General features: G+C 41.6%; 1 protein-coding gene across 5 annotated transcripts; it reads left to right on the plus strand.

Moving 5' to 3' along the window:
- The first annotated feature begins 9,076 nt into the window (after positions 1-9,076).
- LOC133547423 (major histocompatibility complex class I-related gene protein-like) lies at positions 9,077-27,780 on the plus strand. 5 transcript variants are annotated; one of them, XM_061893100.1, is made up of 8 exons: positions 9,077-9,258; positions 10,335-10,601; positions 10,763-11,041; positions 13,032-13,340; positions 13,432-13,536; positions 13,635-13,652; positions 15,857-15,929; positions 27,459-27,780. In XM_061893100.1, exons 1-7 carry the CDS (start codon positions 9,201-9,203, stop codon positions 15,898-15,900), a joined length of 1,080 nt encoding a protein of 359 aa, XP_061749084.1. In that variant the 5' UTR covers positions 9,077-9,200; the 3' UTR covers positions 15,901-15,929; positions 27,459-27,780. The 5 variants fall into 5 exon arrangements, with proteins under 5 accessions (XP_061749084.1, XP_061749083.1, XP_061749086.1 ...); XM_061893099.1 differs by lacking the exon at positions 27,459-27,780 and adding an exon at positions 16,062-19,584; XM_061893102.1 differs by lacking the exon at positions 15,857-15,929 and having other exon boundaries at positions 13,635-13,708.
- Positions 27,781-27,868: the final 88 nt, after the last annotated feature.

Raw genomic sequence — 27,868 nt, forward strand, 5'->3', positions numbered from 1 at the left:
GTGCCGCCCATAAAGCTGCCATCGACTTCCTTGAGACACTGGCGTCAACACACCCGTGGACACACCCCTCCGACTATCAGGTACTGTTAAACTCACTAAAACACTAGAATTATAATAGAAAGATAAGGGATTTCCCAGAATTATCCTGGTAAATGTGTCTAAAATCATCGGAATCCGTCCCAATAAAATCTCTTTTTTTTTTTTCTAGTCCGTCGTCATCAATATCCTCAAACACAAATCTTTCATCCTCGCTCAAATTAATGGGGAAATTATCGTTTTCTCCTGTCCGAATAGTACTTTTTGTTGGAGGCTCCCATTAAAAACAATGTGAAGATGTGAGGAGCCATCAACATGTGACATCATCGTCTGCGACTTCCGGTAGTGGCAGGGCTTTTCTCTTAGCACCGAAAGTTGCAAACTTTATCGTGGATTAAATCCCTTCAGCAAAATATCGCGAAATGATCAAGTATGACACATAGAATGGACCTGCTATCCCCGTTTAAATAAGAAAATCTCATTTCAGTAGGCCTTTAATGTAATTGTTTATTTACTGTTAATATCTGGTTACTTTATTTGAGAATATAATACTGGAAATGATGTCATATTTGAATGCATCTTTCAGCAACTACATTAGGAGCCTGTGTAGCCTGTTTTAAAATGGTTCTATTAGTAATTCTATATGAAATAATATCTCGCAAAATCAATTTTAAACCGTATCGGTCATCCATAGTAAAAAGTCCTGTCGTCCTGGTTTGTTTTTCTTTTCCTGTGAATAAAGTTGTAAAGAGCAGCGTGTTTCTGCGTCACTGAGATTTCAAGACAGTTCATACGATAACTTGTTTTTCCTAAGTGCATGTAAAAGTACTTAATGCATTGTGTGACTGAGCAGAGATGGTGTGTTTGTCTTGCAGACATCTGTGAAGAACATCTTCACCCTGAGCAACAGAAGTGGAGCTTCAGGATGCGGACGGAGGAGCCACAGCCCTCCCACATTAAAAAGGAAGAGGAGGACCCACTGACACCCTACTTTAAAGAGGAAGAGGAGGACCAAGAGGCGCCGCACATTAAAGAGGAAGAGGAGGAAGAGGGCATCAGTCAGCCTAAATGGTTGGAGGAGTTCCCAGTGACTGGTGTCCCTGTGAAGAGTGAAGGTGATGAGGTGAAAGGTGAAAGTGAGGAGAGGGGAGGGGGGGAGCCTCCAAGCAGCAGCTCAACACAACACATGACAACAGAAGCTGATGGAGACCACTGTGGAGGATCACAAGCAGACAAGCTCTTAGCTCCACTATCAGATAGTGAGGACACAACGTCACACTCTCCTGACACTGATGATGAAGACTCTAAAGATGATAAGACATGTCACACTGACAACACTCACTTCACATCTTCTCACTCTCACAAAACCTTTAAATATCCTAGTAAATTGAAAAGACACATGAGAACACACACTGGAGAAAAACCTTTTTCTTGTTCACTCTGTGGTAAAGGTTTTACACAACGTCAGAATTTGAAGGTACACATGAGAACACACACTGGAGAAAAACCTTTTTCTTGTTCACTCTGTGGTAAAGGTTTTACACAAAGTTACAATTTGAAAGTCCACATGAGAACACACACTGGAGAAAAAAATCACATTCCTGTTCAATCTGCAACAGAAGCTTTTGTGACCGATCAAAGCTTGTAAGACTCATGAGAAGACACCCAGGAGAGAAAGTGTTGAGTTGCAGTGTGTGTGGTGAAAGATTGTCTTCTAAGTAGCAGTGTAAGAAACACAAGTGTGCTGGTGAGAACAGCAGCAGCAAATGAAACTGCAGGATTTGAAATAAACTGTCCAGACTTTCATTTTGACTTTCTAACAACATCAGCACATATAACATGTGTGACATTGTTGTTTGTCTAACAATCTGTTTAATATGCTTCTACATTTATAGATTACATAGTTTGAAATATGAAAATATTACATACTTGTACTTGTAATTGTTAATAACCCCATAGATTATCACCTTTATATGATATACATATGTACTGGTTCACATCTGAAACATCTTCTGGACCACTTCAGGAAGCATTTTATTATTTACTTTATACATCATTTGAACAGTTGTCTTTTATTAATTTTTAAAATGTGTGACTTCATGATTTTTTTGTTGGGTTTCTATAATCCATTTGATTAATTATCTCCATTACTCTCTTTTGTAGTATGATGATTGTGTTGTGATTATTTTATATGTATGTCCCCAGACCTTTATGCAATATAACAGTGGGAGAAAATGGCTGAATTGTTTGTGGAAGGATGTTTATTTTTTTTTTATTTTTTTTTTATTTTTTTTACGAACTTACATTCGTGGATAAAACAAAAAATTCCAATATTGGGTTTTGTGTTTAATGTGTTTTCTTTTTAAACATCCCCAAAACAATATCAATATCAATCAAAGTTCGGAGTGTCAGGCAAAAGCCAATATTGTACATCATCCTACAGATATTTACTTTGCATTTTGTTGGAGCCAAATTTCCTTATTTGTTTATTTTGTTTTTATTTTGTTTTCTCCATTTGATTGCTGGCTCTGTTGATGCTGAATTTCCTTTTTGGCAGATTGCTCCGCCCACTTCCTCTTGAGTGCCAGGAAATGTTGACAGGGATGGGACCGTTGCTATGGTGCAGTTGCCATGGTAACGTGATTTAATTGGGTTCAGGTAGGAGTATTCAGGGCGATTGCATGGAGGACACAAACAGTTTAGGACGGTGCCGTGCGTGGTCAGGTCTCGCTGCTGTGACAATGTTCCATTCAAGCCAAGGTCAGCATACTTTATGTTCTATAGTCTACATTTGATTTCAGTTTGATAGCTTAAAATAAACGGATTGTCATATCCAAACATATTTCCACAGTACTGGACATTGAATTGAGCCACTCACGACTTCATCTGGGACACAAAGGACAAGACAAAACGTGAAAGACAGCTTTAAGGACTTCAACACAAAATGTGTGCATCCTTTCTAACAGCCACTGGGGGGCAGTAGAGGTAACTATTCCAGCAAGGTTTTCCAAAGTGTTTTACAAGGTCTGACTCCAATTGCCTACCTGGTCTGTGTGACTACACTCTGGCAACCCATGTTGTCTGATATAGTCCTCAAACATACATTTTGCTACTGTAAAGACACGCTGGAAAAGGTTGACATAGCGTGTAAAGTAGTCTTTAAACCACAAGTACACACCTGTTGTCCTGAGATGTAACAGGTAACTCAGTAATATTCATAGCAGCAGATCTTATCATGTTGAAATGTACCATCTTTATCTTTCATGATGGTCACTTACCATGACTTGATTAACGTGGACCCCAACTTAAACAAGTCGAAAAACTTATTTGGGTGTTAACATTTAGTGGTCAATTGTACGGAATATGTACTGTACTGTGCTATCTACTAATACAAGTAATCAATCACTGCGGTTAAGTGGCTTGAAACAAGCGTCCAGTCAATGTTTGGCTTTACCGTGTCGGATTTCACATTTCACTTTCCTTTTCTTGGATGCTTTGCCACCAGAAGATTCAGCCTCACACTTTTCCTCTCCTCCCACTTTTAGTAGTTTGGCCACAGCGATTCATTCACATGAATTGTTTCAGCTTTAGTTTTTACTTCCTGAACCAACCCTGGCTTGGAATTTAACCCTGGCTTGGACTCTAACCTATGCAAGGCAGAACTGCCAAATGTGACTATCATAAACAGAAATAAAAGTATAAAATCGGTGAAGTCCGCACAAAGCGAACAAGAGCCAAGGTGAAAGATGTTCTTCTGCTTGGAGACGGCACATATCTAACATTAACATACACACCTTGATGAGTTACCCACTAGATGTCTAAAGTCTGTGCTGAGCAGTTTGTCAGCACAATTCCTTCATCTCGTTAAGGTCTCACTTCAGACTGGAACATTTGCAAAGGCCTTAAAGAGGCTGTTTGCAACATTTACACAGATGTCTAGAGGGCGCTAACTTTCCAATTGATTTCACACAGCATATCCCTCCTTCTTTCAGCTTCTAGGACGTAATGATGTAACTACATACCTGCGTAACACATGCATTAGATGTTAGCTAATAATAGTCATTTGGATGTAATGATGTAACTACATACCTGCGTAACACATGCATTAGATGTTAGCTAATAATAGTCATTTGGATGTAATGATGTAACTACATACCTGCGTAACACATGCATTAGTTGTTAGCTAATAATAGTCATTTGGATGTAATGATGTAACTACATACCTGCGTAACACATGCATTACATGTGGCTGTTGTTAGCTAATAATAGTCATTTGGATGTAATGATGTAACTACATACCTGCGTAACACATGCATTAGTTGTTAGCTAATAATAGTCATTTGGATGTAATGATGTAACTACATACCTGCGTAACACATGCATTAGATGTGGCTGTTGTTAGCTAATAATAGTCATTTGGATATAATGATGTAACTACATACCTGCGTAACACATGCATTAGATGTTAGCTAATAATAGTCATTTGGATGTAATGATGTAACTACATACCTGCGTAACACATGCATTAGTTGTTAGCTAATAATAGTCATTTGGATGTAATGATGTAACTACATACCTGCGTAACACATGCATTAGTTGTTAGCTAATAATAGTCATTTGGATGTAATGATGTAACTACATACCTGCGTAACACATGCATTAGTTGTTAGCTAATAATAGTCATTTGGATGTAATGATGTAACTACATACCTGCGTAACACATGCATTAGTTGTTAGCTAATAATAGTCATTTGGATGTAATGATGTAACTACATACCTGCGTAACACATGCATTAGTTGTTAGCTAATAATAGTCATTTGGATGTAATGATGTAACTACATACCTGCGTAACACATGCATTAGTTGTTAGCTAATAATAGTCATTTGGATGTAATGATGTAACTACATACCTGCGTAACACATGCATTAGTTGTTAGCTAATAATAGTCATTTGGATGTAATGATGTAACTACATACCTGCGTAACACATGCAATAGTTGTTAGCTAATAATAGTCATTTGGATGTAATGATGTAACTACATACCTGCGTAACACATGCATTACATGTGACTGTTGTTAGCTAATAATAGTCATTTGGATGTAATGATGTAACTACATACCTGCGTAACACATGCATTAGTTGTTAGCTAATAATAGTCATTTGGATGTAATGATGTAACTACATACCTGCGTAACACATGCATTAGTTGTTAGCTAATAATAGTCATTTGGATGTAATGATGTAACTACATACCTGCGTAACACATGCATTAGTTGTTAGCTAATAATAGTCATTTGGATGTAATGATGTAACTACATACCTGCGTAACACATGCATTAGTTGTTAGCTAATAATAGTCATTTGGATGTAATGATGTAACTACATACCTGCGTAACACATGCATTAGTTGTTAGCTAATAATAGTCATTTGGATGTAATGATGTAACTACATACCTGCGTAACACATGCATTAGTTGTTAGCTAATAATAGTCATTTGGATGTAATGATGTAACTACATACCTGCGTAACACATGCATTAGATGTTGGCTGTTGTTAGCTAATAATAGTCATTTGGATGTAATGATGTAACTACATACCTGCGTAACACATGCATTAGTTGTTAGCTAATAATAGTCATTTGGATGTAATGATGTAACTACATACCTGCGTAACACATGCAATAGTTGTTAGCTAATAATAGTCATTTGGATGTAATGATGTAACTACATACCTGCGTAACACATGCATTACATGTGACTGTTGTTAGCTAATAATAGTCATTTGGATGTAATGATGTAACTACATACCTGCGTAACACATGCATTAGTTGTTAGCTAATAATAGTCATTTGGATGTAATGATGTAACTACATACCTGCGTAACACATGCATTAGTTGTTAGCTAATAATAGTCATTTGGATGTAATGATGTAACTACATACCTGCGTAACACATGCATTAGTTGTTAGCTAATAATAGTCATTTGGATGTAATGATGTAACTACATACCTGCGTAACACATGCATTAGTTGTTAGCTAATAATAGTCATTTGGATGTAATGATGTAACTACATACCTGCGTAACACATGCATTAGATGTTGGCTGTTGTTAGCTAATAATAGTCATTTGGATGTAATGATGTAACTACATACCTGCGTAACACATGCATTAGATGTTAGCTAATAATAGTCATTTGGATGTAATGATATAACTACATACCTGCGTAACACATGCAATAGTTGTTAGCTAATAATAGTCATTTGGATGTAATGATGTAACTACATACCTGCGTAACACATGCATTACATGTGACTGTTGTTAGCTAATAATAGTCATTTGGATGTAATGATGTAACTACATACCTGCGTAACACATGCATTAGTTGTTAGCTAATAATAGTCATTTGGATGTAATGATGTAACTACATACCTGCGTAACACATGCATTAGTTGTTAGCTAATAATAGTCATTTGGATGTAATGATGTAACTACATACCTGCGTAACACATGCATTACATGTGGCTGTTGTTAGCTAATAATAGTCATTTGGATGTAATGATGTAACTACATACCTGCGTAACACATGCATTACATGTGGCTGTTGTTAGCTAATAATAGTCATTTGGATGTAATGATGTAACTACATACCTACGTAACACATGCATTAGTTGTTAGCTAATAATAGTCATTTGGATGTAATGATGTAACTACATACCTGCGTAACACATGCATTACATGTGGCTGTTGTTAGCTAATAATAGTCATTTGGATGTAATGATGTAACTACATACCTGCGTAACACATGCATTACATGTGGCTGTTGTTAGCTAATAATAGTCATTTGGATAGTTCAATTAAATGTAAATCCTATTTTAACAATAACATGATTGCAAATTGTTTGTGGCCTCTCTTGGACTGCTTTTGTACGTGTGCACGTGTTCTCTGCACGTACGTGTTGACCAGACAGGGTGAGTGACCGCCGTAAACACCAATCATTTCATACGCACGCACAAAGACTGGTGATGTGCAATACTACTGATTTTTATTCAGAACCGATACCAAGTAAAATCCAGGCCGGTATCGGCAATATGGGTCTGATACTGATACTTTGCGCAAATATACTGTACATTATGGGTCTGGTATTGTTTAAAAAGTAGTGTAATTTAAGTGTTGCTAATCTTGGCACCACCTTAAAGGCACCTGGAATGCTGTCCTCAGAGTCCTCCACCATAGGGAGGATCTTAGTTGTGGCATTTCCAGTTTTGCTGGCTTCAATGCCACAGTGTACAGCCAGCTTGGCGTAGATTGAGTGGAATTGCTGTGTGTTGGCATTGTTGTTGCAGCCTCCTGTTTATAATAAGAGAAGACTACATACATAAGATTGTGCATTAGCACCCTCATCTTACATTCTTATTGACATATACAAATATAGTTATTAATATTGTATTTCTTGAAATGCCTTATGCCTATATAAAAGATGAAACAATCAAAATGTACCTCTTCATTTCATATTTTCAGTTATCAACACACAGCACATGATTTATGAAGGTGAACAAATGTAACAAATAATCCTTGATGTGATTAAATGAATGAATCATTAAAATACATCTTTGGTATCATTTATTGTAAGTTTAAGTCCCAACGATGAATTGTAGATGAGACTAATATTTGTAGCAGGAAATCAACTGCAAACAAACGTATCCTTTTCCTCATTAGCGTCACGATCTCAGCAGCACCAATAAATCCAACTTTGTCTTTCAGGGATGAATGTTTAATTAGTGGAGCCCTCAGATGTAAAGACATTGGTGCATCTAATGCTTTCTTCTCTAAATCCTTGTGAGTGTCACATGAAGTGAGGTCGCAGCGAGCAGTAACGTCTTGCTGATCATAAATGCTTTAAATCTTTAAAAACGATATTTTTATTAAGAGTGTAAAAATCCACTCCATCCCATTTTAGATATATTTTTTTAATGATCGCTTTTATATTTGTCGCTAAAGCTTTCTGCACGGATTCAGGTGAATAAACAGAAGCCTAATGGGACTCTAGACTAGACCATAGTTTGAAACCCGGAAGTGTCCAGATGTGCCTCGAGGTCACGTGATTGCAACCCAGCTATACCACATTTTGTGCTCAAACTCTACACTCACTCTCACTTCTTTTATTTCTAGCCTCCAGCTGCTTGACCATCGTGTCAATTAAGCCACGAAGAAGAACAAACGGTTTGACGTCATATGCAACCCAGCCCGTGCAAGCTACATTTTTCCAGCACAAAAGTCGCTTTCTTAAACTGAAACCCAATTTTCTACATTAAAATATTAATGACATTTTGGAAAATGGTAAAAATGATAAACAGCCTGAAATTATTATCTCTATTGGAGAAATAAAGTTGTTTTAAACAAGCCCAGTTTTTATTTAATGTATTTACTTATATATATTTTTATTTTAATCTCATTTGTATTGTGTCTTATTGTTCCAGGTCTGCTTGGTATGAGCATTGTATTTAATTTGATGTATTTTATATTCCTATGTAATTGTTGAACTTGCTATAAAATATTGAATGGTGTTGTGTTGAAAGTGCCTTGATGTGTGTGTGCATTGTATATGTATGTTCAATTATTACAAAAACACAAACAATTGAAAATAAAACAAAAGTGATAGGTCATTGTTTTTTGTCCTTTTAAAAGAGTGTTTTAAACGCTTAGACCCTACAATATCACTTGTTTTTGTGTATTTGTTTCTAATTTATTATGTGTGTATTATAATAAAGCTGCTTCAAGAAACATGACATCACCTCCGACACTTTTATTCTTGTGATGATGACATGACTTTTATGGAGTTAATATTCATGTGTTAGCTGCAGTGGAGGAACTGCCTTGCTGTCAAATATTTCTATCCTCCTCCAGGAAGTGATTTCAAGTCACGTGATTTCCCCGAAATCAGCCGTTAGCAAATGTGTGCGCAAAGCAAACCAGCTTACCTGGTGACAATGACGTGTACAATTCTCATTGGCTCAGGGGAGATTTGATATAAAAGCTGGTTTCCGCCTTGGCGTCCATTTCATGTTTACTCGTCAAGCAAGTTGTCGTCGCCTTGCTTTTCTCTGAGGATTAAAACTAGAAACTTTGTTTTTTTCTGGACTTCCGCACTTTTGTGACATTTAATGATGAACTTGCTTTGCTTCTTCCTCCTAGTTGTACAAACACACAGCGTGACGCCTGGTAAGTCCACTTTCTTTACAACTTTATACACCTCATTCCTACATGCTCAGTCCATACAAAATACTCTCTTTTATTTCTTCTCATTATTATTGACGCTCTTCTCTTCTCATCAGTCAATAGTTTGCATCTTCTTTTGTTGCTCAAACTTTGAACGAGTCAAACTTGTTCAAGTTGTCTCACTTTAACAGCAACATACATCCAACTTTTTACTTTAGCATTCCCGCAAACGTCGGTTTCACTTTTAAATAGGAAAATGACAATAATTAATCCAGGAAACAATCAGGAGTATCAGTTATAAAATGAGATGTAGATCACAATAATTTAATGTACACAAAAATCACTTTATTGGTGGGAATTATTGTGAAATAATGGATATAATTGACCCCAAAGGGACAAGCGGTAGGAAATGGATGGATGGATTATTGTTTATTGTTTGTTTATTGAGGATCCCCATTAGCCGACGCACAAACGGCTAATGGGGATCCTCTTTTCAAAAGTTCAAAGTAAAATAATAATGCACACATTTATTTACAAATAAAAGAAAGGAAAAATAAAAATACAAAATAACAGTACACACGTCTAATTACAATAAAAGAGAAGAAAAAAACATGAAAGATGAACTCTTAAGTCTAAAAAGTGACTTTACATGTTTCTTAAATGCTTTTTTACTGGTAATAGTCCTAATATGTAAAAGAAGAGTATTATAATATTGTTGTTGTATTCCATTGCCAACATTCCATCAGGCGGTGCTATATTTCCATGCTTTGGCAGTGACATCACTAGTTGGAACTTCCCCTCACCTGGAAAAACAACTTTCACTTCTCTGCCGGCAATAATGTCATCTATTTATTTGACACTTGAAATAAGTGCAGTTGTTCATGTGTGTGGTCTTAAAGTGAGGTAGAAATGTGAGATGCATGACATCAAAGACACACGCTGTTATTGTCTCCTGGAACAGGAAGTGATTGTTTACTGGGAGAAGCAGCCGTGTTTGAAGTTGAAATGAAGACAGCATCATTTCAAATAGGAATTGTTCAACATGAAAGTCAAGAATCAAATGTTGTTTTGTCTTTCAGTGATTCACACGCTGCAGTATTTCACCACCGCATGCTCTCAAGTTCCAAACTTCCCAGAGTATGTGGAGGTTGGTTATGTTGATGAAGTTGAGGTGAGTTACTATGACAGCAACACCAGGAAAACAGAATCCAAACAGGACTGGATGAACAAAATCACAGCAGAGGATCCAAACTACTGGAAGATAGAAACAGAGAAGAATGTTGTTAAAGAACATGTCTACAAAGACAACATTGAAATAGCCATGAAGCGTTTCAACCAAACTGGAGGTTTGTTTATGTTGAACTTTCTACTATTCTAATATATTTGATATTTTGGTAGTGTATTAAAAACACACATTACCTTGTCTCCGTCCATCCCATAATAAGCTGCAACCAAGACATGTTGTGTGTTAGTTTCACTCTGCTTTACAACACTTTGTGTCTCTCAGGTGTTCACACTTACCAGGTGATGACAGGATGTGAATGGAATGATGAGACTGATGAAGTTAAAGGTTGGCAGCAGTTCAGTTATGATGGAGAAGATTTCATATCGTTGGACATGAAGACATGGACATGGACTGCAGCAAAACAACAAGCTTTCCCCACCAAACTCAAGTGGGACCAGGACACACGTGGACTAGACTACTATAAGTATTATTACACTGAGATATGTCCTTCTTACTTGAAGAAGTATGTGGAGTATGGGAAGAAGGTCCTAATGAGAACAGGTAGAAGCACACCTTGTACTTTCACCTTCTCACATGTTAGCACTCCCCCTATAGGAACATTACTCACATTACACTCTCTCTCCATACTCTTTTCTCTTCACCTCCTTTTCTCTCCATCTTGACCTCCATTTCTCATTTTTTCTTTACCTTCATTCTCTCCATCTTTACTTCAATTTTCTCCCCTTTTCTCCATCTTTACCTTTATTTGCTCCTATTCTCTCCATCTTTACCTCCATTTCTAATTTTTTCTGAATCTTTCTCTTTTCTCTCCATCTTTACCTTCATTTTCTCCTTCTTTGCCTTTATTCGCTCCATCCTTACCGTCATTCTCTTTTTCTCTCCATCTTTTACCGTCATTCTCTCCTTTTCTCTCCATCTTTACCTGCATTCTTTCCTTTTCTCGCCATCTTTATGTCCATTCTCTCCATCTTGACCTTCATTCTCACTTTCTATCCTTTTCTTCCATCTTTCCCTTCATGCTCTCCATTTCTCTCCATATTTACCTCCAATCTCTCCTTTTCTATCCATCTTTACCTTTATTCACTCCTATTCTCCCAATCTTTACCTTTTTTCTCTCCGTTTTTCTCCATCCTTACATCCATTTCTCCTCCTCTCCTTCTTTATCTTCATTCTCTCATTTTGTTTCCATCTTTACCTTCATTCTCCCCTTTTGTCTCCATCTTTACCTTCTCTCTCTCATTTTCTATCTGTTTTGACCTTCGTTCTCTCCTTTTCTTTCCATCTTCCTCCTTTTCTCCCCATTTTTACTTTTATTCTCAACTTTTCTCTCAATCTTTGTCAATTCTCTCCATCTTGACCTCCATTCCCTCCTTTTCTCTCCATCTTTACTTCCATTTTCTCCTTCTCTCTCCTTCTTTACATTCATTCTCTCATTTTTTTCCATCTTTATCTTCTTTCTCCCATTGTGTCTCCATTTTTACCTTATTTCTCTCCTTTTCTATCTATTTCCCTCCTTTTCTCCCCATTTTTACTTTTATTCTCAACTTTTCTCTCAATCTTTGTCAATTCTCTCCATCTTGACCTCCATTCCCTCCTTTTCTCTCCATCTTTACTTCCATTTTCTCCTTCTCTCTCCTTCTTTACATTCATTCTCTCATTTTTTTCCATCTTTATCTTCTTTCTCCCATTGTGTCTCCATTTTTACCTTATTTCTCTCCTTTTCTATCTATTTCCCTCCTTTTCTCCCCATTTTTACTTTTATTCTCAACCTTTCTCTCAATCTTTATGTCAATTCTCTTCATCTTTACCTTCTTTCTCTCCTTTTCTCTTTATCTTTAACTTCATTCTCGCCTTCTCTCTCCTTCTTTACCCCATTCTCTCAATGTCTCTCCATTTTTACTTTTATTCTCAACCTTTCTCTCAATCTTTATGACAATTCTCTCCATCTTCACCTGCTTTCTCTCATTTTCTCTTTATCTTTAACTTCATTCTCGCCTTATCTCTCCTTCACGTCCATTCTCTCAATTTCTCTCCATCTTTACCTCCATGTTCTTCTCTCCATTTTTGCCTCCACTCTCTCCTTTTCTATCCATCTTTACCTCCATTCTTTCCATTTATACCTTTATTCTCTCTTTTCTCTCCATCTTTAACTTCATTATTGCCTCTTCACCTCATCTTTACCTTCATTCTCTCCTTTTCTCTTCTTCTTCACCTTAATTTTCTCCTTCCCTCTCCTTCTTTACCTTCATTTGCTCCATCTGTACCTCCCTTATCTCTTGTTCTCCCCATCTTTACCTCCATTCTCTCCTTTTCTCTCCATCTTTACCTTCATGCTCACCTTTTCTCTTTCTTTTTACCTTAATTGTTTCCTTTTTTTTCTCCATCTTTACCTCCATTCTCTCCTTTTTTTTTGCCATCTTAACTTCATTTTCTCCTTTACCTTTTGTTCCATCCTTACCTTCATTTGTTACATCTTTACCTCCATCTTCTCTCCCTGTCATCCTCCATTCCCACGTGACTTCCTGGGCAGAGCTTCCAAAGGTGTTCCTCCTCCAGAAGACGCCATCCTCTCCGGTCACCTGCATGGCGACAGGTTTCTACCCCAACCGAGCCGACTTGTTTTGGAGGAAAGACGGCGAGCAGATCTTCGAGGACGTGGAGCACGGAGAGCTGCTCCCCAACCACGACGGAACCTTCCAGTTGTCGGTGGAGCTGAAAGTGGAGGTGACGGCCGAGGTGGAGGGCAAGTACGAATGTGTGTTCCAGCTGTCTGGCGTGGAGGAGGACCTGGTCACCAAGCTGGAGAGAAGAAGCATCCTGAGCAACGCAAGCCATGAAGGTGAGAAAGACACGTCTAGGACATGTTGAATAGTGTCAATGGAAGCACCTGATGTGACTTGTCAAACAAATCAATCATACCATACCAACAGGCAACGTGAGCGTCACTGCCACGCTGGCGGTCCTCGCTGTGGTGGTCCTCCTGGCGGCCCCCATCATCATCATCTTCATCATCAAGCGTCGCCCAAGCAGACAAGGTGAGGGACACAAATGTTTCCTCTTTCAGGAAGACGCCAACAAGTCTCTGCCGGCATTCATCAGATGTGAATTTCACCTGCTTTCTCTTTCATTTCAGCCCAATACCATGAAGCTGGTAAGTAAAACATCTTCTCTTTCTTGGAAACCAGAACAATAAACAAAGCACACTTTGTAAGTTTACCCCCACAAAGACGATCATTTATGACTGATTCATCTTTGTTATACACCTTTTATGTCAGCTATATTCAATATAATATTGACTTTCTGTTACATTCTGGATTGTTGGTATCTTTGTAAGGGTCAACTTGCAAACTTGCTGTTTGAAGGTGTGATGTAGACACCTGTTACAAGTTTAGCAGGGAAATAAAAGCTTCCCTCCTTGATACTGGTGTAAGCCCACACAATAGAAAGTATCACAGCCAACTTTTGATGAGTGCTCATGATCATGAACATCAAGGGCCTGATCTATTAAAGGTTTGTGTGTATTCAAACATGTGCAAACCTCATCTACTTAACTCCTGCCCAGAGTCTCTGAAATGAGCAAAATAGAGAGCGCAATCCATTTAGTGTGTCTGTCTTCATGTACAGTCCTGGTCAAAAGTTTACATACACTTGTAAAGAACATAATGTCATGGCTGACTTCAGTTTCCAATCATTTCTACAACTCTTATGTGTTTGTGATGTAGTGATTGGAGCACATACTTGTTGCTCACTAAAAACTTTCATGGAGTTTGCTTCTTTTATGAATTTATTATGGGTCTACTGTACATGTGAGCAAATGTGCTGGGTCAAAAGTATACATACAGCAATGTTAATATTTGCTTACATGTCCCTTGGCAAGTTTCACTGCAATAAGGCGCTTTTGGTAGCCATCCACAAGCTTCTGCTTGAATTTCTGACCACTTCTCTTGACAAGATTGGTGCAGTTCTGACATGGACTTTTTTCTTCAGCATTGTCCACACGTTTAAGTCAGGACTTTGGGAAGGCCATTCTAAAACCTTCATTCTAACACGATTTAGCCATTCCTTGACCACTTTTGACATGTGTTTGGGGTCATTGTCCTGTTGGAACACCCAACTGCACCCAAGACCCAACCTCCTGGCTGATGATTTAAGGTTGTCCGGAAAAAATTGGAGGTAATCCTCCTTTTTTCATTGTCCCATTTACTCTCTGTAAAGCACCAGTTCCATTTACAGCAAAACAGGCCCAGAGCATAATACTTCCACCACTATGCTTGACGGTTGGCATGGTGTTCCTGGGATTAAAGGACTCACCTTTTCTCCTCCAAACATATTGCTGGGTATTGTGGCCAAACAGCTCAATTTTTGTTAAATCTGACCACAGAACTTTCCTCCAGAAAGCCTTATCTTTGTCCATGTGATGTCAGATGAAACAAAAAGTGAGCTGTTTGGCCACAATACCCAGCAATATGTTTGGAGGAGAAAAGGTGAGTCCTTGAATCCCAGGAACACCATCCTTACCGTCAAGCATGGTGGTGGTAGTATTATGCTCTGGGCCTGTTTTGCAGCCAATACAACTGGTGCTTTAAATGGGACAATGAAAAAGGAAGATTAGCTCCAAATTCTTCTGGACAAGCTAACATCATCAGCCTGGAGGTTGGGTCTTGGACGCAGTTGGGTGTTCCAACAGGACAATGACCCCAAACACACCTCAAAAGTGGTAAAGGAATGGTTAGAATTAAGGTTTTAGAATGGCCTTCCCAAAGTCCAGACTTAAATGTGTGGATAATGCTGAAGAAACAAGTCCATGTCAGAAAAACAACTAATATAGCTTAACTGCACCAATTTTGTCAGGAGGAGTGGTCAAAAACCAAAAGCGCCTTATTGCAGTGAAACTTGCCAAAGGACATGTAAGCAAATATTAACATTGCTGTATGTACACTTTTGACCCAGCACATTTGCTCACATGTACAGTAGACCCATAATAAATTCATAAAAGAAGCAAACTTCATGAATGTTTTTAGTGAGCAACAAGTATGTGCTCCAATCACTACATCACAAATAAATAAGAGTTGTAGAAATGATTGGGAACTGAAGTCAGCCATGACATGATGTTCTTTACAAGTGTATGTAAACTTTTGACCTGACTAAGACACTGGAGGGCTGCTTGCACATGAGCCTTGAAGCCAAGCTGAACCTGTTTGGAGACTTAGTCTTAGACTAGTCAGGAAGTAGAAGAGCAGAATTCCCAGCTGCAAAGATGTGATATGAGTGAAGATGGACTTCCTTCACCAGAGTGAGGTGTGGGCTTAGCATGAGCAGCGTAAGCAGCTCACGGTGCGTTTTGTGCTCCGCCAGCTGGTGACGGTGGTAACCAGCTCTCAGAGAGACGTGAAGGCTGAAGGCTGAAGGCTGAGTGACACACAGCACAGTGAGGACTTTGCTTTTTCACGCACCTCCAAATGTTCTTCTGACTTTGTGTGAAGATGATGTTCACTCTGCCACATGCTAACATCTGCACCTGCTTTTGTTGGGAATGTGCTGAGTCATCTTCTTCCTCCAGGATGCTTTGTGCACTGGAACACAGAGAGATGTCTCCATCGCTGAGGGACCTCATCACACTTGGACTTTTCTTTCACATCTGCACTAATTGCTCCTCGTCTTACACCATGTCTTCTTTGGCTGTTTGTGGCTGACAAAACACCTTCAATCTGCATTTGTCAACAATATTTTATCAGATGTTGATCTTTGTGTCCATGTAGTTGTGATGTCATCATTTGGGGCTCATGTGTCATCACATTGACAAGGATTTCTTCTTTCCTTTTCAAACCAATAGACAGCTGCTTATCAGTGAATATCACCTTGTGTCACATCTCATCATTATTTTTAACAATATTTTGGAACAATAGTACCATTTTTAACTACTTCCGTATGCTAATATTAATTGTTTTTGATGTAACATTTAAGAATGATGATTATGAGAACTGCTGTCCAGTTGTTATATCTTCTTTTCTGATGACATTAGTCTCATTTGCAATGCAATTGCACTTCCAAGACCATTAGATGGCAGCACTCTATAACTATTTATGCTATGTTGTAAAACTAGAAAGTAGCTTTTTTTTTCAGGAAATTAACTTTTTAGGTTGCCCCCTACAAAGTGTCAATACTGTAAGAATAGTTATTACACAAAATTGTAAAATTCGAACTATAATCTTAGTTGTTTCCTTTACCAAATTCCAAGGTGTTGAAATCGCCATGTAAAATCCTTCATGTAAATAGTAGCCTGTCTTTGGCAAATCCTATGTAAATTAGCAATAAGCTAGCGCATTTTGGAAGAGTGTCGCATTACTTTATGTTTGCGCTGTTTTTTTATTAAGCACTGTGTTGGTGTTGAAAATGGCAACATGACTTAGAGGGAGTTTGGCTGAGTCCGGCCTGAGTGCTGCTTGAGTGATTGTTTATCTGAGCCCGTGTTTAGTCTGAAAGCAGACATGACGTCACATGCAACAAAGGTATCCAACTTGATTTTACATAATTGATAGTACTGAGGGAATTGGGTCATCACCTACAAAAGTACAGAATTGGGTAGCCAACCTTACCAGTTAGTGTGACGGAGGGGGACAGTGACACAAAATTTTTATGACAAAGCATTGTCAAATATTTATATTTTTGAAACAATTTGCTGTTTTTTCCGTTCCTTTTTGCATAATCATATTTTTGCTTGATTGCCAAACATGCCGAGGATGTCATTTGGGAAGTAAACAAGGTAGGCCGTTCATATACTCTTGATATTCAGTGTTTTATGTGTACAATGTTTCATGTACATTCTGGGGGTTTTATTCAGTAAAAACTTGTCAAATACAATTTCTGTTTTGGAGGTGGTTTGTCATTACACACATGATAACACTTCTTCCTTGCAGTCATGCAAAACAAGTATTAAATGATCTTAAGCCTTTACCATGTCGGAAAAGTGACAATTTGAAATATTTTGTCAATTGTCAACAGAAAGAATGAATGACAGAGCTCTTTATTAAAACACAGTTTTTAATGGAAATGACTGCAAATTTAAGAGAGTAAAATAACACAATTCACCTGTTCTTCTGTTGATGCTAGTAGTGGAATGGTATACACATCTGCTGTGTGTGACAGTGGGTGTGGGTACGATTCCTGGTCAGGAGTGGAAGGTAAACATTGATCTGAATCATCATGATTGTTGTGCTGTGGCGACCTCTCATGGGAAAAAATGAAAGACATTTACTGATTTAATTCTGTTAATTGTGTTATTCTGCACTCCAACATTAATTATTTGGTCATGTTTTTATTACGGTGTGATCTTATTACTCCGAGACGTGTGTAATTAAATACAGGTTTCAGTCAAATAGTAAAACATGTTTTTCACAATGTCAGGTTCAAACATCGATGACATCTATTAAACAAGACAAGAAGCAAGGAAATAGAGACGGAATTCAATTTTGCTCGGTTTGAGGAGAAACATGTCGACCTGTAACCTCTTACAGTGTCACCCACGCGCTCACGGAAAAATGTTCACGTCTCCTCCTTTATTTGGATATTCCCTGTTTACATAACAGCAGCTGTTTCTAAAGGAATGGGGGTATGTAAACAGCCATTGTTTTCGGTCACATTAACACAAAAGAAAAAGATACCTCAGGCTTGTACTGGTCCTGGATCGAGCTTGGGCAAGTCTTGGATCACAATAGCTAACCCTTCCCGTCTCTTCCCATCGTACACAGTGGTATTTTCCAAGCCTTTGGATTATTGCAACAAAGACAGCTTCCGTCTGTTCACTGGGAACTCAGAGAACGGAAAGTTTTTTTGATAATTTACATACAATATTTCTGACACACATAAATAAAGAAGGCAAAAACAAGCAAACAAACAGAAAAATCACCATGCCAGTAGAGATGAAGACAATCTGCCAACAAAATGTCTCCTACTTATTTTTTCAGAGAGTTGTCAAGCCTGCGTGTGATGATGTGGCCTGCCAGTTAAAAAGTTTGCCCAAGTTATTCTAGTCACTTATGCACAGATGAGATGTGTCGGCCTCAAAATATTACTTTGCATCACTTTTTGGCAACCAACAATTCATTGATTGAATTAATACATCCAAACACTTTATTGATATGTATGATGTGCATGAACAAAAAACAGTTGATGTTGTATGTAGCTTATAAACAAGGAAGAGGTTTGTAACACATCAACATCAACAAGTCCTTTAAAATCTCATTAATGTCACAGAATTGGACAAATCTTTGACTTTTCCAACCTAGCAAAGGCTTTAGATCATGCTACTTTTGTTGAACAAATGTTTTGCAGGTACAATAGTCAAGATAAACCTGCTTTCAAATCAACTTTAAAGATACCTTATCTTTTATACTTTATGTTTGAGTGGACTAAATGTACTGTCATTTTAGCTGACTAAAATGTTGTGTGATGTGGTTGACTTAAACTAAATCCATTTAGATTTAGCAGAGAGAAACTATTGTTAGTCACCTTGAGACTCTCACTGAAACCTAATAACCAGGTGATAAATCTGGAGGTAATAATGGACTCAGACTTGAACTTTAACAGCCGCATGAAGTCGATAACATCAGCAGCTTTTACCACCTGAAACACTTTGTCAACATCAGAGGAATAATGTCTGAATCAGACTTGGAGAGACTAAGTCTTTGTCTCCAGCAGTTTGGACTACTGTAATGCTCTTTTCACTTGGCTCTTTAAACCAGCTGTAAAGCAACTGCAGTACACCCAGAATGCTGCTGCTCAAGTCCTGACTAGAACTAGGAAATATGATCATATCAGTCCATATCAGTCCTGGCTTCCTGTAGCTACTCAGCTTTCCTTGTGTACAAGTCCTTTCATGGTCTTGTGCCAAAGTACATCTCTGACATGTTAGCTCTGAGAACCTTGTTTTATGAGGATTATTCTTCTTTTATTTTGAAGTATTTTCCATGGTTACTTCCATTTTATTGTTGCCTTCTTGTCATTTTCTGTACAGCACTTTGAATTGTGCTCTATAAATAAACTGGCCTTCCCTAATTGTTTTCAGAATAAAACACTTATTTCCAGCTTCAGAGGCACTGCTCATTTCTAGATGTAGAGATGTTGACTTGAGATATCTTCATTCAAGATGTCTTATCAAGTCAAATGTTTGACTAGTTGTTCAATGGATAGGTTGGGCTTCAGTTGAAGAAAAACAGCTGATGAGGAAGTTGGGCTGCAAACTTGACACACCTGTTGTGCTTGCCAGGTCACGTGATTTCCCAGAAAAGCCACTCAAACATTTACCTGAGGTGGCCACTAGGGGTGCTCTCTAGCTAAGGTGACCAGAGTGGTGTCTAGAGAGAGTGTGGACAAGCAAACAACAGACGCCATGTTGGGGACCAACTGAGTCATTTCATGTTAGTTTTCCTAATAATAGCTCTAATTATTATTGTACTTCAGCTCATAAACTTGCAATCAAGTATATTTTTAGGACAATTTTGCATCCAGACTTGATGCACTCGGCCGCTACGTTCATGCAGTGTTTAGTCAGAGGAGACACGGACATCAGCGTGGATCTACAGGAGCTTTAGTTTTCAATTCGCCACAGAGTGAATTCCCGTCCTTCAACAATCGCTATTTCTTTGGAAACAAAGTAAATAATATATACAAATAAATATATATATTATATGTAGCCTATTATTTAAACACTACTGACAAGTGATGCACCCAAAATGTGGTGGTCTTTGCTCACCAAAAGCGGATGTTGTGGTGAGCAAACAAATATCCACGGCACACACGAATGACGTAGCTCGCCCAAAGCTGATGAGCAAGTCACATTCAGGTCGCATTACGTTGAGACAGAAGTTCCACTTAATAAAATGACATTCCAATTTGAATCAGGACTACTTCCTGAGGTGGCCTCAATCTGATGCCAAAAGATCAGATTTGAAGGACTTTGGAGAGTTTGGACTGTCACAAAAAATCAGATCTTTGTCACTTGAGGGCAAAAAATTATCAGATTTGGTGTGCAGTGTAAACGCGCCTATAAGACCTGCTCAGTGGTCTTGTGGTTAGAGTGTCCGCCCTGAGACTGGAAGGTGGAGAGTCTATAAGACCTGCTCAGTGGTCTTGTGGTTAGAGTGTCCGCCCTGAGACTGGAAGGTGGAGAGTCTATAAGACCTGCTCAGTGGTCTTGTGGTTAGAGTGTCCGCCCTGAGACTGGAAGGTGGAGAGTCTATAAGACCTGCTCAGTGGTCTTGTGGTTAGAGTGTCCGCCCTGAGACTGGAAGGTGGAGAGTCTATAAGACCTGCTCAGTGGTCTTGTGGTTAGAGTGTCCGCCCTGAGACTGGAAGGTGGAGAGTCTATAAGACCTGCTCAGTGGTCTTGTGGTTAGAGTGTCCGCCCTGAGACTGGAAGGTGGAGAGTTTATAAGACCTGCTCAGTGGTCTTGTGGTTAGAGTGTCCGCCCTGAGACTGGAAGGTGGAGAGTCTATAAGACCTGCTCAGTGGTCTTGTGGTTAGAGTGTCCGCCCTGAGACTGGAAGGTGGAGAGTCTATAAGACCTGCTCAGTGGTCTTGTGGTTAGAGTGTCCGCCCTGAGACTGGAAGGTGGAGAGTCTATAAGACCTGCTCAGTGGTCTTGTGGTTAGAGTGTCCGCCCTGAGACTGGAAGGTGGAGAGTCTATAAGACCTGCTCAGTGGTCTTGTGGTTAGAGTGTCCGCCCTGAGACTGGAAGGTGGAGAGTCTATAAGACCTGCTCAGTGGTCTTGTGGTTAGAGTGTCCGCCCTGAGACTGGAAGGTGGAGAGTCTATAAGACCTGCTCAGTGGTCTTGTGGTTAGAGTGTCCGCCCTGAGACTGGAAGGTGGAGAGTCTATAAGACCTGCTCAGTGGTCTTGTGGTTAGAGTGTCCGCCCTGAGACTGGAAGGTGGAGAGTTTATAAGACCTGCTCAGTGGTCTTGTGGTTAGAGTGTCCGCCCTGAGACTGGAAGGTGGAGAGTCTATAAGACCTGCTCAGTGGTCTTGTGGTTAGAGTGTCCGCCCTGAGACTGGAAGGTGGAGAGTTTATAAGACCTGCTCAGTGGTCTTGTGGTTAGAGTGTCCGCCCTGAGACTGGAAGGTGGAGAGTTTATAAGACCTGCTCAGTGGTCTTGTGGTTAGAGTGTCCGCCCTGAGACTGGAAGGTGGAGAGTCTATAAGACCTGCTCAGTGGTCTTGTGGTTAGAGTGTCCGCCCTGAGACTGGAAGGTGGAGAGTCTATAAGACCTGCTCAGTGGTCTTGTGGTTAGAGTGTCCGCCCTGAGACTGGAAGGTGGAGAGTTTATAAGACCTGCTCAGTGGTCTTGTGGTTAGAGTGTCCGCCCTGAGACTGGAAGGTGGAGAGTTTATAAGACCTGCTCAGTGGTCTTGTGGTTAGAGTGTCCGCCCTGAGACTGGAAGGTGGAGAGTCTATAAGACCTGCTCAGTGGTCTTGTGGTTAGAGTGTCCGCCCTGAGACTGGAAGGTGGAGAGTCTATAAGACCTGCTCAGTGGTCTTGTGGTTAGAGTGTCCGCCCTGAGACTGGAAGGTGGAGAGTCTATAAGACCTGCTCAGTGGTCTTGTGGTCAGAGTGTCCGCCCTGAGACTGGAAGGTGGAGAGTCTATAAGACCTGCTCAGTGGTCTTGTGGTTAGAGTGTCCGCCCTGAGACTGGAAGGTGGAGAGTCTATAAGACCTGCTCAGTGGTCTTGTGGTTAGAGTGTCCGCCCTGAGACTGGAAGGTGGAGAGTCTATAAGACCTGCTCAGTGGTCTTGTGGTTAGAGTGTCCGCCCTGAGACTGGAAGGTGGAGAGTTTATAAGACCTGCTCAGTGGTCTTGTGGTTAGAGTGTCCGCCCTGAGACTGGAAGGTGGAGAGTGTATAAGACCTGCTCAGTGGTCTTGTGGTTAGAGTGTCCGCCCTGAGACTGGAAGGTGGAGAGTCTATAAGACCTGCTCAGTGGTCTTGTGGTTAGAGTGTCCGCCCTGAGACTGGAAGGTGGAGAGTCTATAAGACCTGCTCAGTGGTCTTGTGGTTAGAGTGTCCGCCCTGAGACTGGAAGGTGGAGAGTCTATAAGACCTGCTCAGTGGTCTTGTGGTTAGAGTGTCCGCCCTGAGACTGGAAGGTGGAGAGTCTATAAGACCTGCTCAGTGGTCTTGTGGTTAGAGTGTCCGCCCTGAGACTGGAAGGTGGAGAGTTTATAAGACCTGCTCAGTGGTCTTGTGGTTAGAGTGTCCGCCCTGAGACTGGAAGGTGGAGAGTCTATAAGACCTGCTCAGTGGTCTTGTGTCAGAGTGTCCGCCCTGAGACTGGAAGGTGGAGAGTTTATAAGACCTGCTCAGTGTCTTGTGGTCAGAGTGTCGCCCTGAGACTGGAAGGTGGAGAGTCTATAAGACCTGCTCAGTGGTCTTGTGGTAGAGTGTCCGCCCTGAGACTGGAAGGTGGAGAGTCTATAAGACCTGCTCAGTGGTCTTGTGGTCAGAGTGTCCGCCCTGAGACTGGAAGGTGGAGAGTTTATAAGACCTGCTCAGTGGTCTTGTGGTTAGAGTGTCCGCCCTGAGACTGGAAGGTGGAGAGTCTATAAGACCTGCTCAGTGGTCTTGTGGTTAGAGTGTCCGCCCTGAGACTGGAAGGTGGAGAGTCTATAAGACCTGCTCAGTGGTCTTGTGGTTAGAGTGTCCGCCCTGAGACTGGAAGGTGGAGAGTCTATAAGACCTGCTCAGTGGTCTTGTGGTTAGAGTGTCCGCCCTGAGACTGGAAGGTGGAGAGTTTATAAGACCTGCTCAGTGGTCTTGTGGTTAGAGTGTCCGCCCTGAGACTGGAAGGTGGAGAGTTTATAAGACCTGCTCAGTGGCCTTGTGGTTAGAGTGTCCGCCCCGAGACTGGAAGGTGGAGAGTTTATACGACCTGCTCAGTGGCCTTGTGGTTAGAGTGTCCGCCCCGAGACTGGAAGGTGGAGAGTCTATAAGACCTGCTCAGTGGTCTTGTGGTTAGAGTGTCCGCCCTGAGACTGGAAGGTGGAGAGTCTATAAGACCTGCTCAGTGGTCTTGTGGTTAGAGTGTCCGCCCTGAGACTGGAAGGTGGAGAGTCTATAAGACCTGCTCAGTGGTCTTGTGGTTAGAGTGTCCGCCCTGAGACTGGAAGGTGGAGAGTTTATAAGACCTGCTCAGTGGTCTTGTGGTTAGAGTGTCCGCCCTGAGACTGGAAGGTGGAGAGTTTATAAGACCTGCTCAGTGGTCTTGTGGTTAGAGTGTCCGCCCTGAGACTGGAAGGTGGAGAGTCTATAAGACCTGCTCAGTGGTCTTGTGGTTAGAGTGTCCGCCCTGAGACTGGAAGGTGGAGAGTTTATACGACCTGCTCAGTGGTCTTGTGGTTAGAGTGTCCGCCCTGAGACTGGAAGGTGGAGAGTTTATAAGACCTGCTCAGTGGTCTTGTGGTTAGAGTGTCCGCCCTGAGACTGGAAGGTGGAGAGTCTATAAGACCTGCTCAGTGGTCTTGTGGTCAGAGTGTCCGCCCTGAGACTGGAAGGTGGAGAGTTTATAAGACCTGCTCAGTGGTCTTGTGGTTAGAGTGTCCGCCCTGAGACTGGAAGGTGGAGAGTCTATAAGACCTGCTCAGTGGTCTTGTGGTTAGAGTGTCCGCCCTGAGACTGGAAGGTGGAGAGTCTATAAGACCTGCTCAGTGGTCTTGTGGTCAGAGTGTCCGCCCTGAGACTGGAAGGTGGAGAGTTTATAAGACCTGCTCAGTGGTCTTGTGGTTAGAGTGTCCGCCCTGAGACTGGAAGGTGGAGAGTCTATAAGACCTGCTCAGTGGTCTTGTGGTTAGAGTGTCCGCCCTGAGACTGGAAGGTGGAGAGTCTATAAGACCTGCTCAGTGGTCTTGTGGTTAGAGTGTCCGCCCTGAGACTGGAAGGTGGAGAGTTTATAAGACCTGCTCAGTGGTCTTGTGGTTAGAGTGTCCGCCCTGAGACTGGAAGGTGGAGAGTCTATAAGACCTGCTCAGTGGTCTTGTGGTTAGAGTGTCCGCCCTGAGACTGGAAGGTGGAGAGTTTATAAGACCTGCTCAGTGGTCTTGTGGTTAGAGTGTCCCGCCCTGAGACTGGAAGGTGGAGAGTTTATAAGACCTGCTCAGTGGTCTTGTGGTTAGAGTGTCCGCCCTGAGACTGGAAGGTGGAGAGTCTATAAGACCTGCTCAGTGGTCTTGTGGTTAGAGTGTCCGCCCTGAGACTGGAAGGTGGAGAGTCTATAAGACCTGCTCAGTGGTCTTGTGGTTAGAGTGTCCGCCCTGAGACTGGAAGGTGGAGAGTTTATAAGACCTGCTCAGTGGTCTTGTGGTTAGAGTGTCCGCCCTGAGACTGGAAGGTGGAGAGTTTATAAGACCTGCTCAGTGGTCTTGTGGTTAGAGTGTCCGCCCTGAGACTGGAAGGTGGAGAGTCTATAAGACCTGCTCAGTGGTCTTGTGGTTAGAGTGTCCGCCCTGAGACTGGAAGGTGGAGAGTCCTATAAGACCTGCTCAGTGGTCTTGTGGTTAGAGTGTCCGCCCTGAGACTGGAAGGTGGAGAGTCTATAAGACCTGCTCAGTGGTCTTGTGGTTAGAGTGTCCGCCCTGAGACTGGAAGGTGGAGAGTCTATAAGACCTGCTCAGTGGTCTTGTGGTTAGAGTGTCCGCCCTGAGACTGGAAGGTGGAGAGTCTATAAGACCTGCTCAGTGGTCTTGTGGTTAGAGTGTCCGCCCTGAGACTGGAAGGTGGAGAGTTTATAAGACCTGCTCAGTGGTCTTGTGGTTAGAGTGTCCGCCCTGAGACTGGAAGGTGGAGAGTTTATAAGACCTGCTCAGTGGTCTTGTGGTTAGAGTGTCCGCCCTGAGACTGGAAGGTGGAGAGTCTATAAGACCTGCTCAGTGGTCTTGTGGTTAGAGTGTCCGCCTGAGACTGGAAGGTGGAGAGTTTATAAGACCTGCTCAGTGGTCTTGTGGTTAGAGTGTCCGCCTGAGACTGGAAGGTGGAGAGTCTATAAGACCTGCTCAGTGGTCTTGTGGTTAGAGTGTCCGCCCTGAGACTGGAAGGTGGAGAGTCTATAAGACCTGCTCAGTGGTCTTGTGGTTAGAGTGTCCGCCCTGAGACTGGAAGGTGGAGAGTCTATAAGACCTGCTCAGTGGTCTTGTGGTAGAGTGTCCGCCCTGAGACTGGAAGGTGGAGAGTTTATAAGACCTGCTCAGTGGTCTTGTGGTTAGAGTGTCCGCCCTGAGACTGGAAGGTGGAGAGTTTATAAGACCTGCTCAGTGGCCTTGTGGTTAGAGTGTCCGCCCCGAGACTGGAAGGTGGAGAGTTTATACGACCTGCTCAGTGGCCTTGTGGTTAGAGTGTCCGCCCTGAGACTGGAAGGTGGAGAGTCCTATAAGAACCTGCTCAGTGGTCTTGTGGTTAGAGTGTCCGCCCTGAGACTGGAAGGTGGAGAGTCTATAAGACCTGCTCAGTGGTCTTGTGGTTAGAGTGTCCGCCCTGAGACTGGAAGGTGGAGAGTCTATAAGACCTGCTCAGTGGTCTTGTGGTTAGAGTGTCCGCCCTGAGACTGGAAGGTGGAGAGTTTATAAGACCTGCTCAGTGGTCTTGTGGTTAGAGTGTCCGCCTGAGACTGGAAGGTGGAGAGTTTATAAGACCTGCTCAGTGGTCTTGTGGTTAGAGTGTCCGCCCTGAGACTGGAAGGTGGAGAGTCTATAAGACCTGCTCAGTGGTCTTGTGGTTAGAGTGTCCGCCCTGAGACTGAAGGTGGAGAGTTTATACGACCTGCTCAGTGGTCTTGTGGTTAGAGTGTCCGCCCTGAGACTGGAAGGTGGAGAGTTAATAAGACCTGCTCAGTGGTCTTGTGGTTAGAGTGTCCGCCCTGAGACTGGAAGGTGGAGAGTCTATAAGACCTGCTCAGTGGTCTTGTGGTTAGAGTGTCCGCCCTGAGACTGGAAGGTGGAGAGTCTATAAGACCTGCTCAGTGGTCTTGTGGTCAGAGTGTCCGCCCTGAGACTGGAAGGTGGAGAGTTTATAAGACCTGCTCAGTGGTCTTGTGGTTAGAGTGTCCGCCCTGAGACTGGAAGGTGGAGAGTCTATAAGACCTGCTCAGTGGTCTTGTGGTTAGAGTGTCCGCCCTGAGACTGGAAGGTGGAGAGTCTATAAGACCTGCTCAGTGGTCTTGTGGTTAGAGTGTCCGCCCTGAGACTGGAAGGTGGAGAGTCTATAAGACCTGCTCAGTGGTCTTGTGGTTAGAGTGTCCGCCCTGAGACTGGAAGGTGGAGAGTCTATAAGACCTGCTCAATGGCCTTGTGGTTAGAGTGTCCGCCCTGAGACTGGAAGGTGGAGAGTTTATAAGACCTGCTCAGTGGTCTTGTGGTTAGAGTGTCCGCCCTGAGACTGGAAGGTGGAGAGTTCAAACCCTGGGCGAGTCGTACCAAGGACTATAAAAATGGGAGCCATTACCTCCCTGCTTGGCACTCAGCATCAAGGCTTGGAATTGGGGGTTAAATCACTAAAATGATTCCTGAGCGCGGCCACCGCTGCTGCTCACTGCTCCCCTCACCTCCCAGGATCTGAACATGGTAATGGGTCAAATGCAGAGGATAAATTCACCACACCGAGTGTGTGTGTGACTATCGTTGAGACTTAAACTTAAAAAATAATAAAAAAATATATATTCTAATGGGTCACTCATTTAATCACATCAAGGATTGTTTGTTACATTTGTTCACCTTCATAAATCATGTGTTGTGTGTTGATAACTGAAAATATGAAACGAAGAGAAACATTTTAATTGTTTCATCTTTTATATAGGCATAAGGCATTTCAAGAAATACAATATTAATAACTATATTTGTATATGTCAATAAGAATGTAAGATGAGGGTGCTAATGCACAATCTTATGTATGTAGTCTTCTCTTATTATAAACAGGAGGCTGCAACAACAATGCCAACACACAGCAATTCCACTCAATCTACGCCAAGCTGGCTGTACACTGTGGCATTGAAGCCAGCAAAACTGGAAATGCCACAACTAAGATCCTCCCTATGGTGGAGGACTCTGAGGACAGCATTCCAGGTGCCTTTAAGGTGGTGCCAAGATTAGCAACACTTAAATTACACTACTTTTTAAACAATACGAGACCCATAATGTACAGTATATTTGCGCAAAGTATCAGTATCAGACCCATATTGCCGATACCGGCATGGATTTTACTTGGTATCGGTTCTGAATAAAAATCAGTGGTATTGCACATTACCAGAATTGGGAGACACCTTCTCCAGGACTTTTCCCAAAAATGGCAGGTTTGATATGGGCAGATGGTTGTTGAGCAATGTGGC

Source organism: Nerophis ophidion, unplaced genomic scaffold, assembly GCF_033978795.1.
Source record: "Nerophis ophidion isolate RoL-2023_Sa unplaced genomic scaffold, RoL_Noph_v1.0 HiC_scaffold_99, whole genome shotgun sequence".
NCBI classification, from domain to species: Eukaryota; Metazoa; Chordata; class Actinopteri; order Syngnathiformes; family Syngnathidae; genus Nerophis; species Nerophis ophidion.

Bases quoted from the DNA above. Each gene is read 5' to 3' on its own strand.
- LOC133547423 (XM_061893100.1), top strand. From the start codon at position 9,201: ATGATGAACTTGCTTTGCTTCTTCCTCCTAGTTGTACAAACACACAGC. The intron at 10,602-10,762 runs GTTTGTTTATGT...TGTGTCTCTCAG, and splicing joins GCGTTTCAACCAAACTGGAG to GTGTTCACACTTACCAGGTG. The intron at 11,042-13,031 runs GTAGAAGCACAC...CTTCCTGGGCAG, and splicing joins GAAGGTCCTAATGAGAACAG to AGCTTCCAAAGGTGTTCCTC.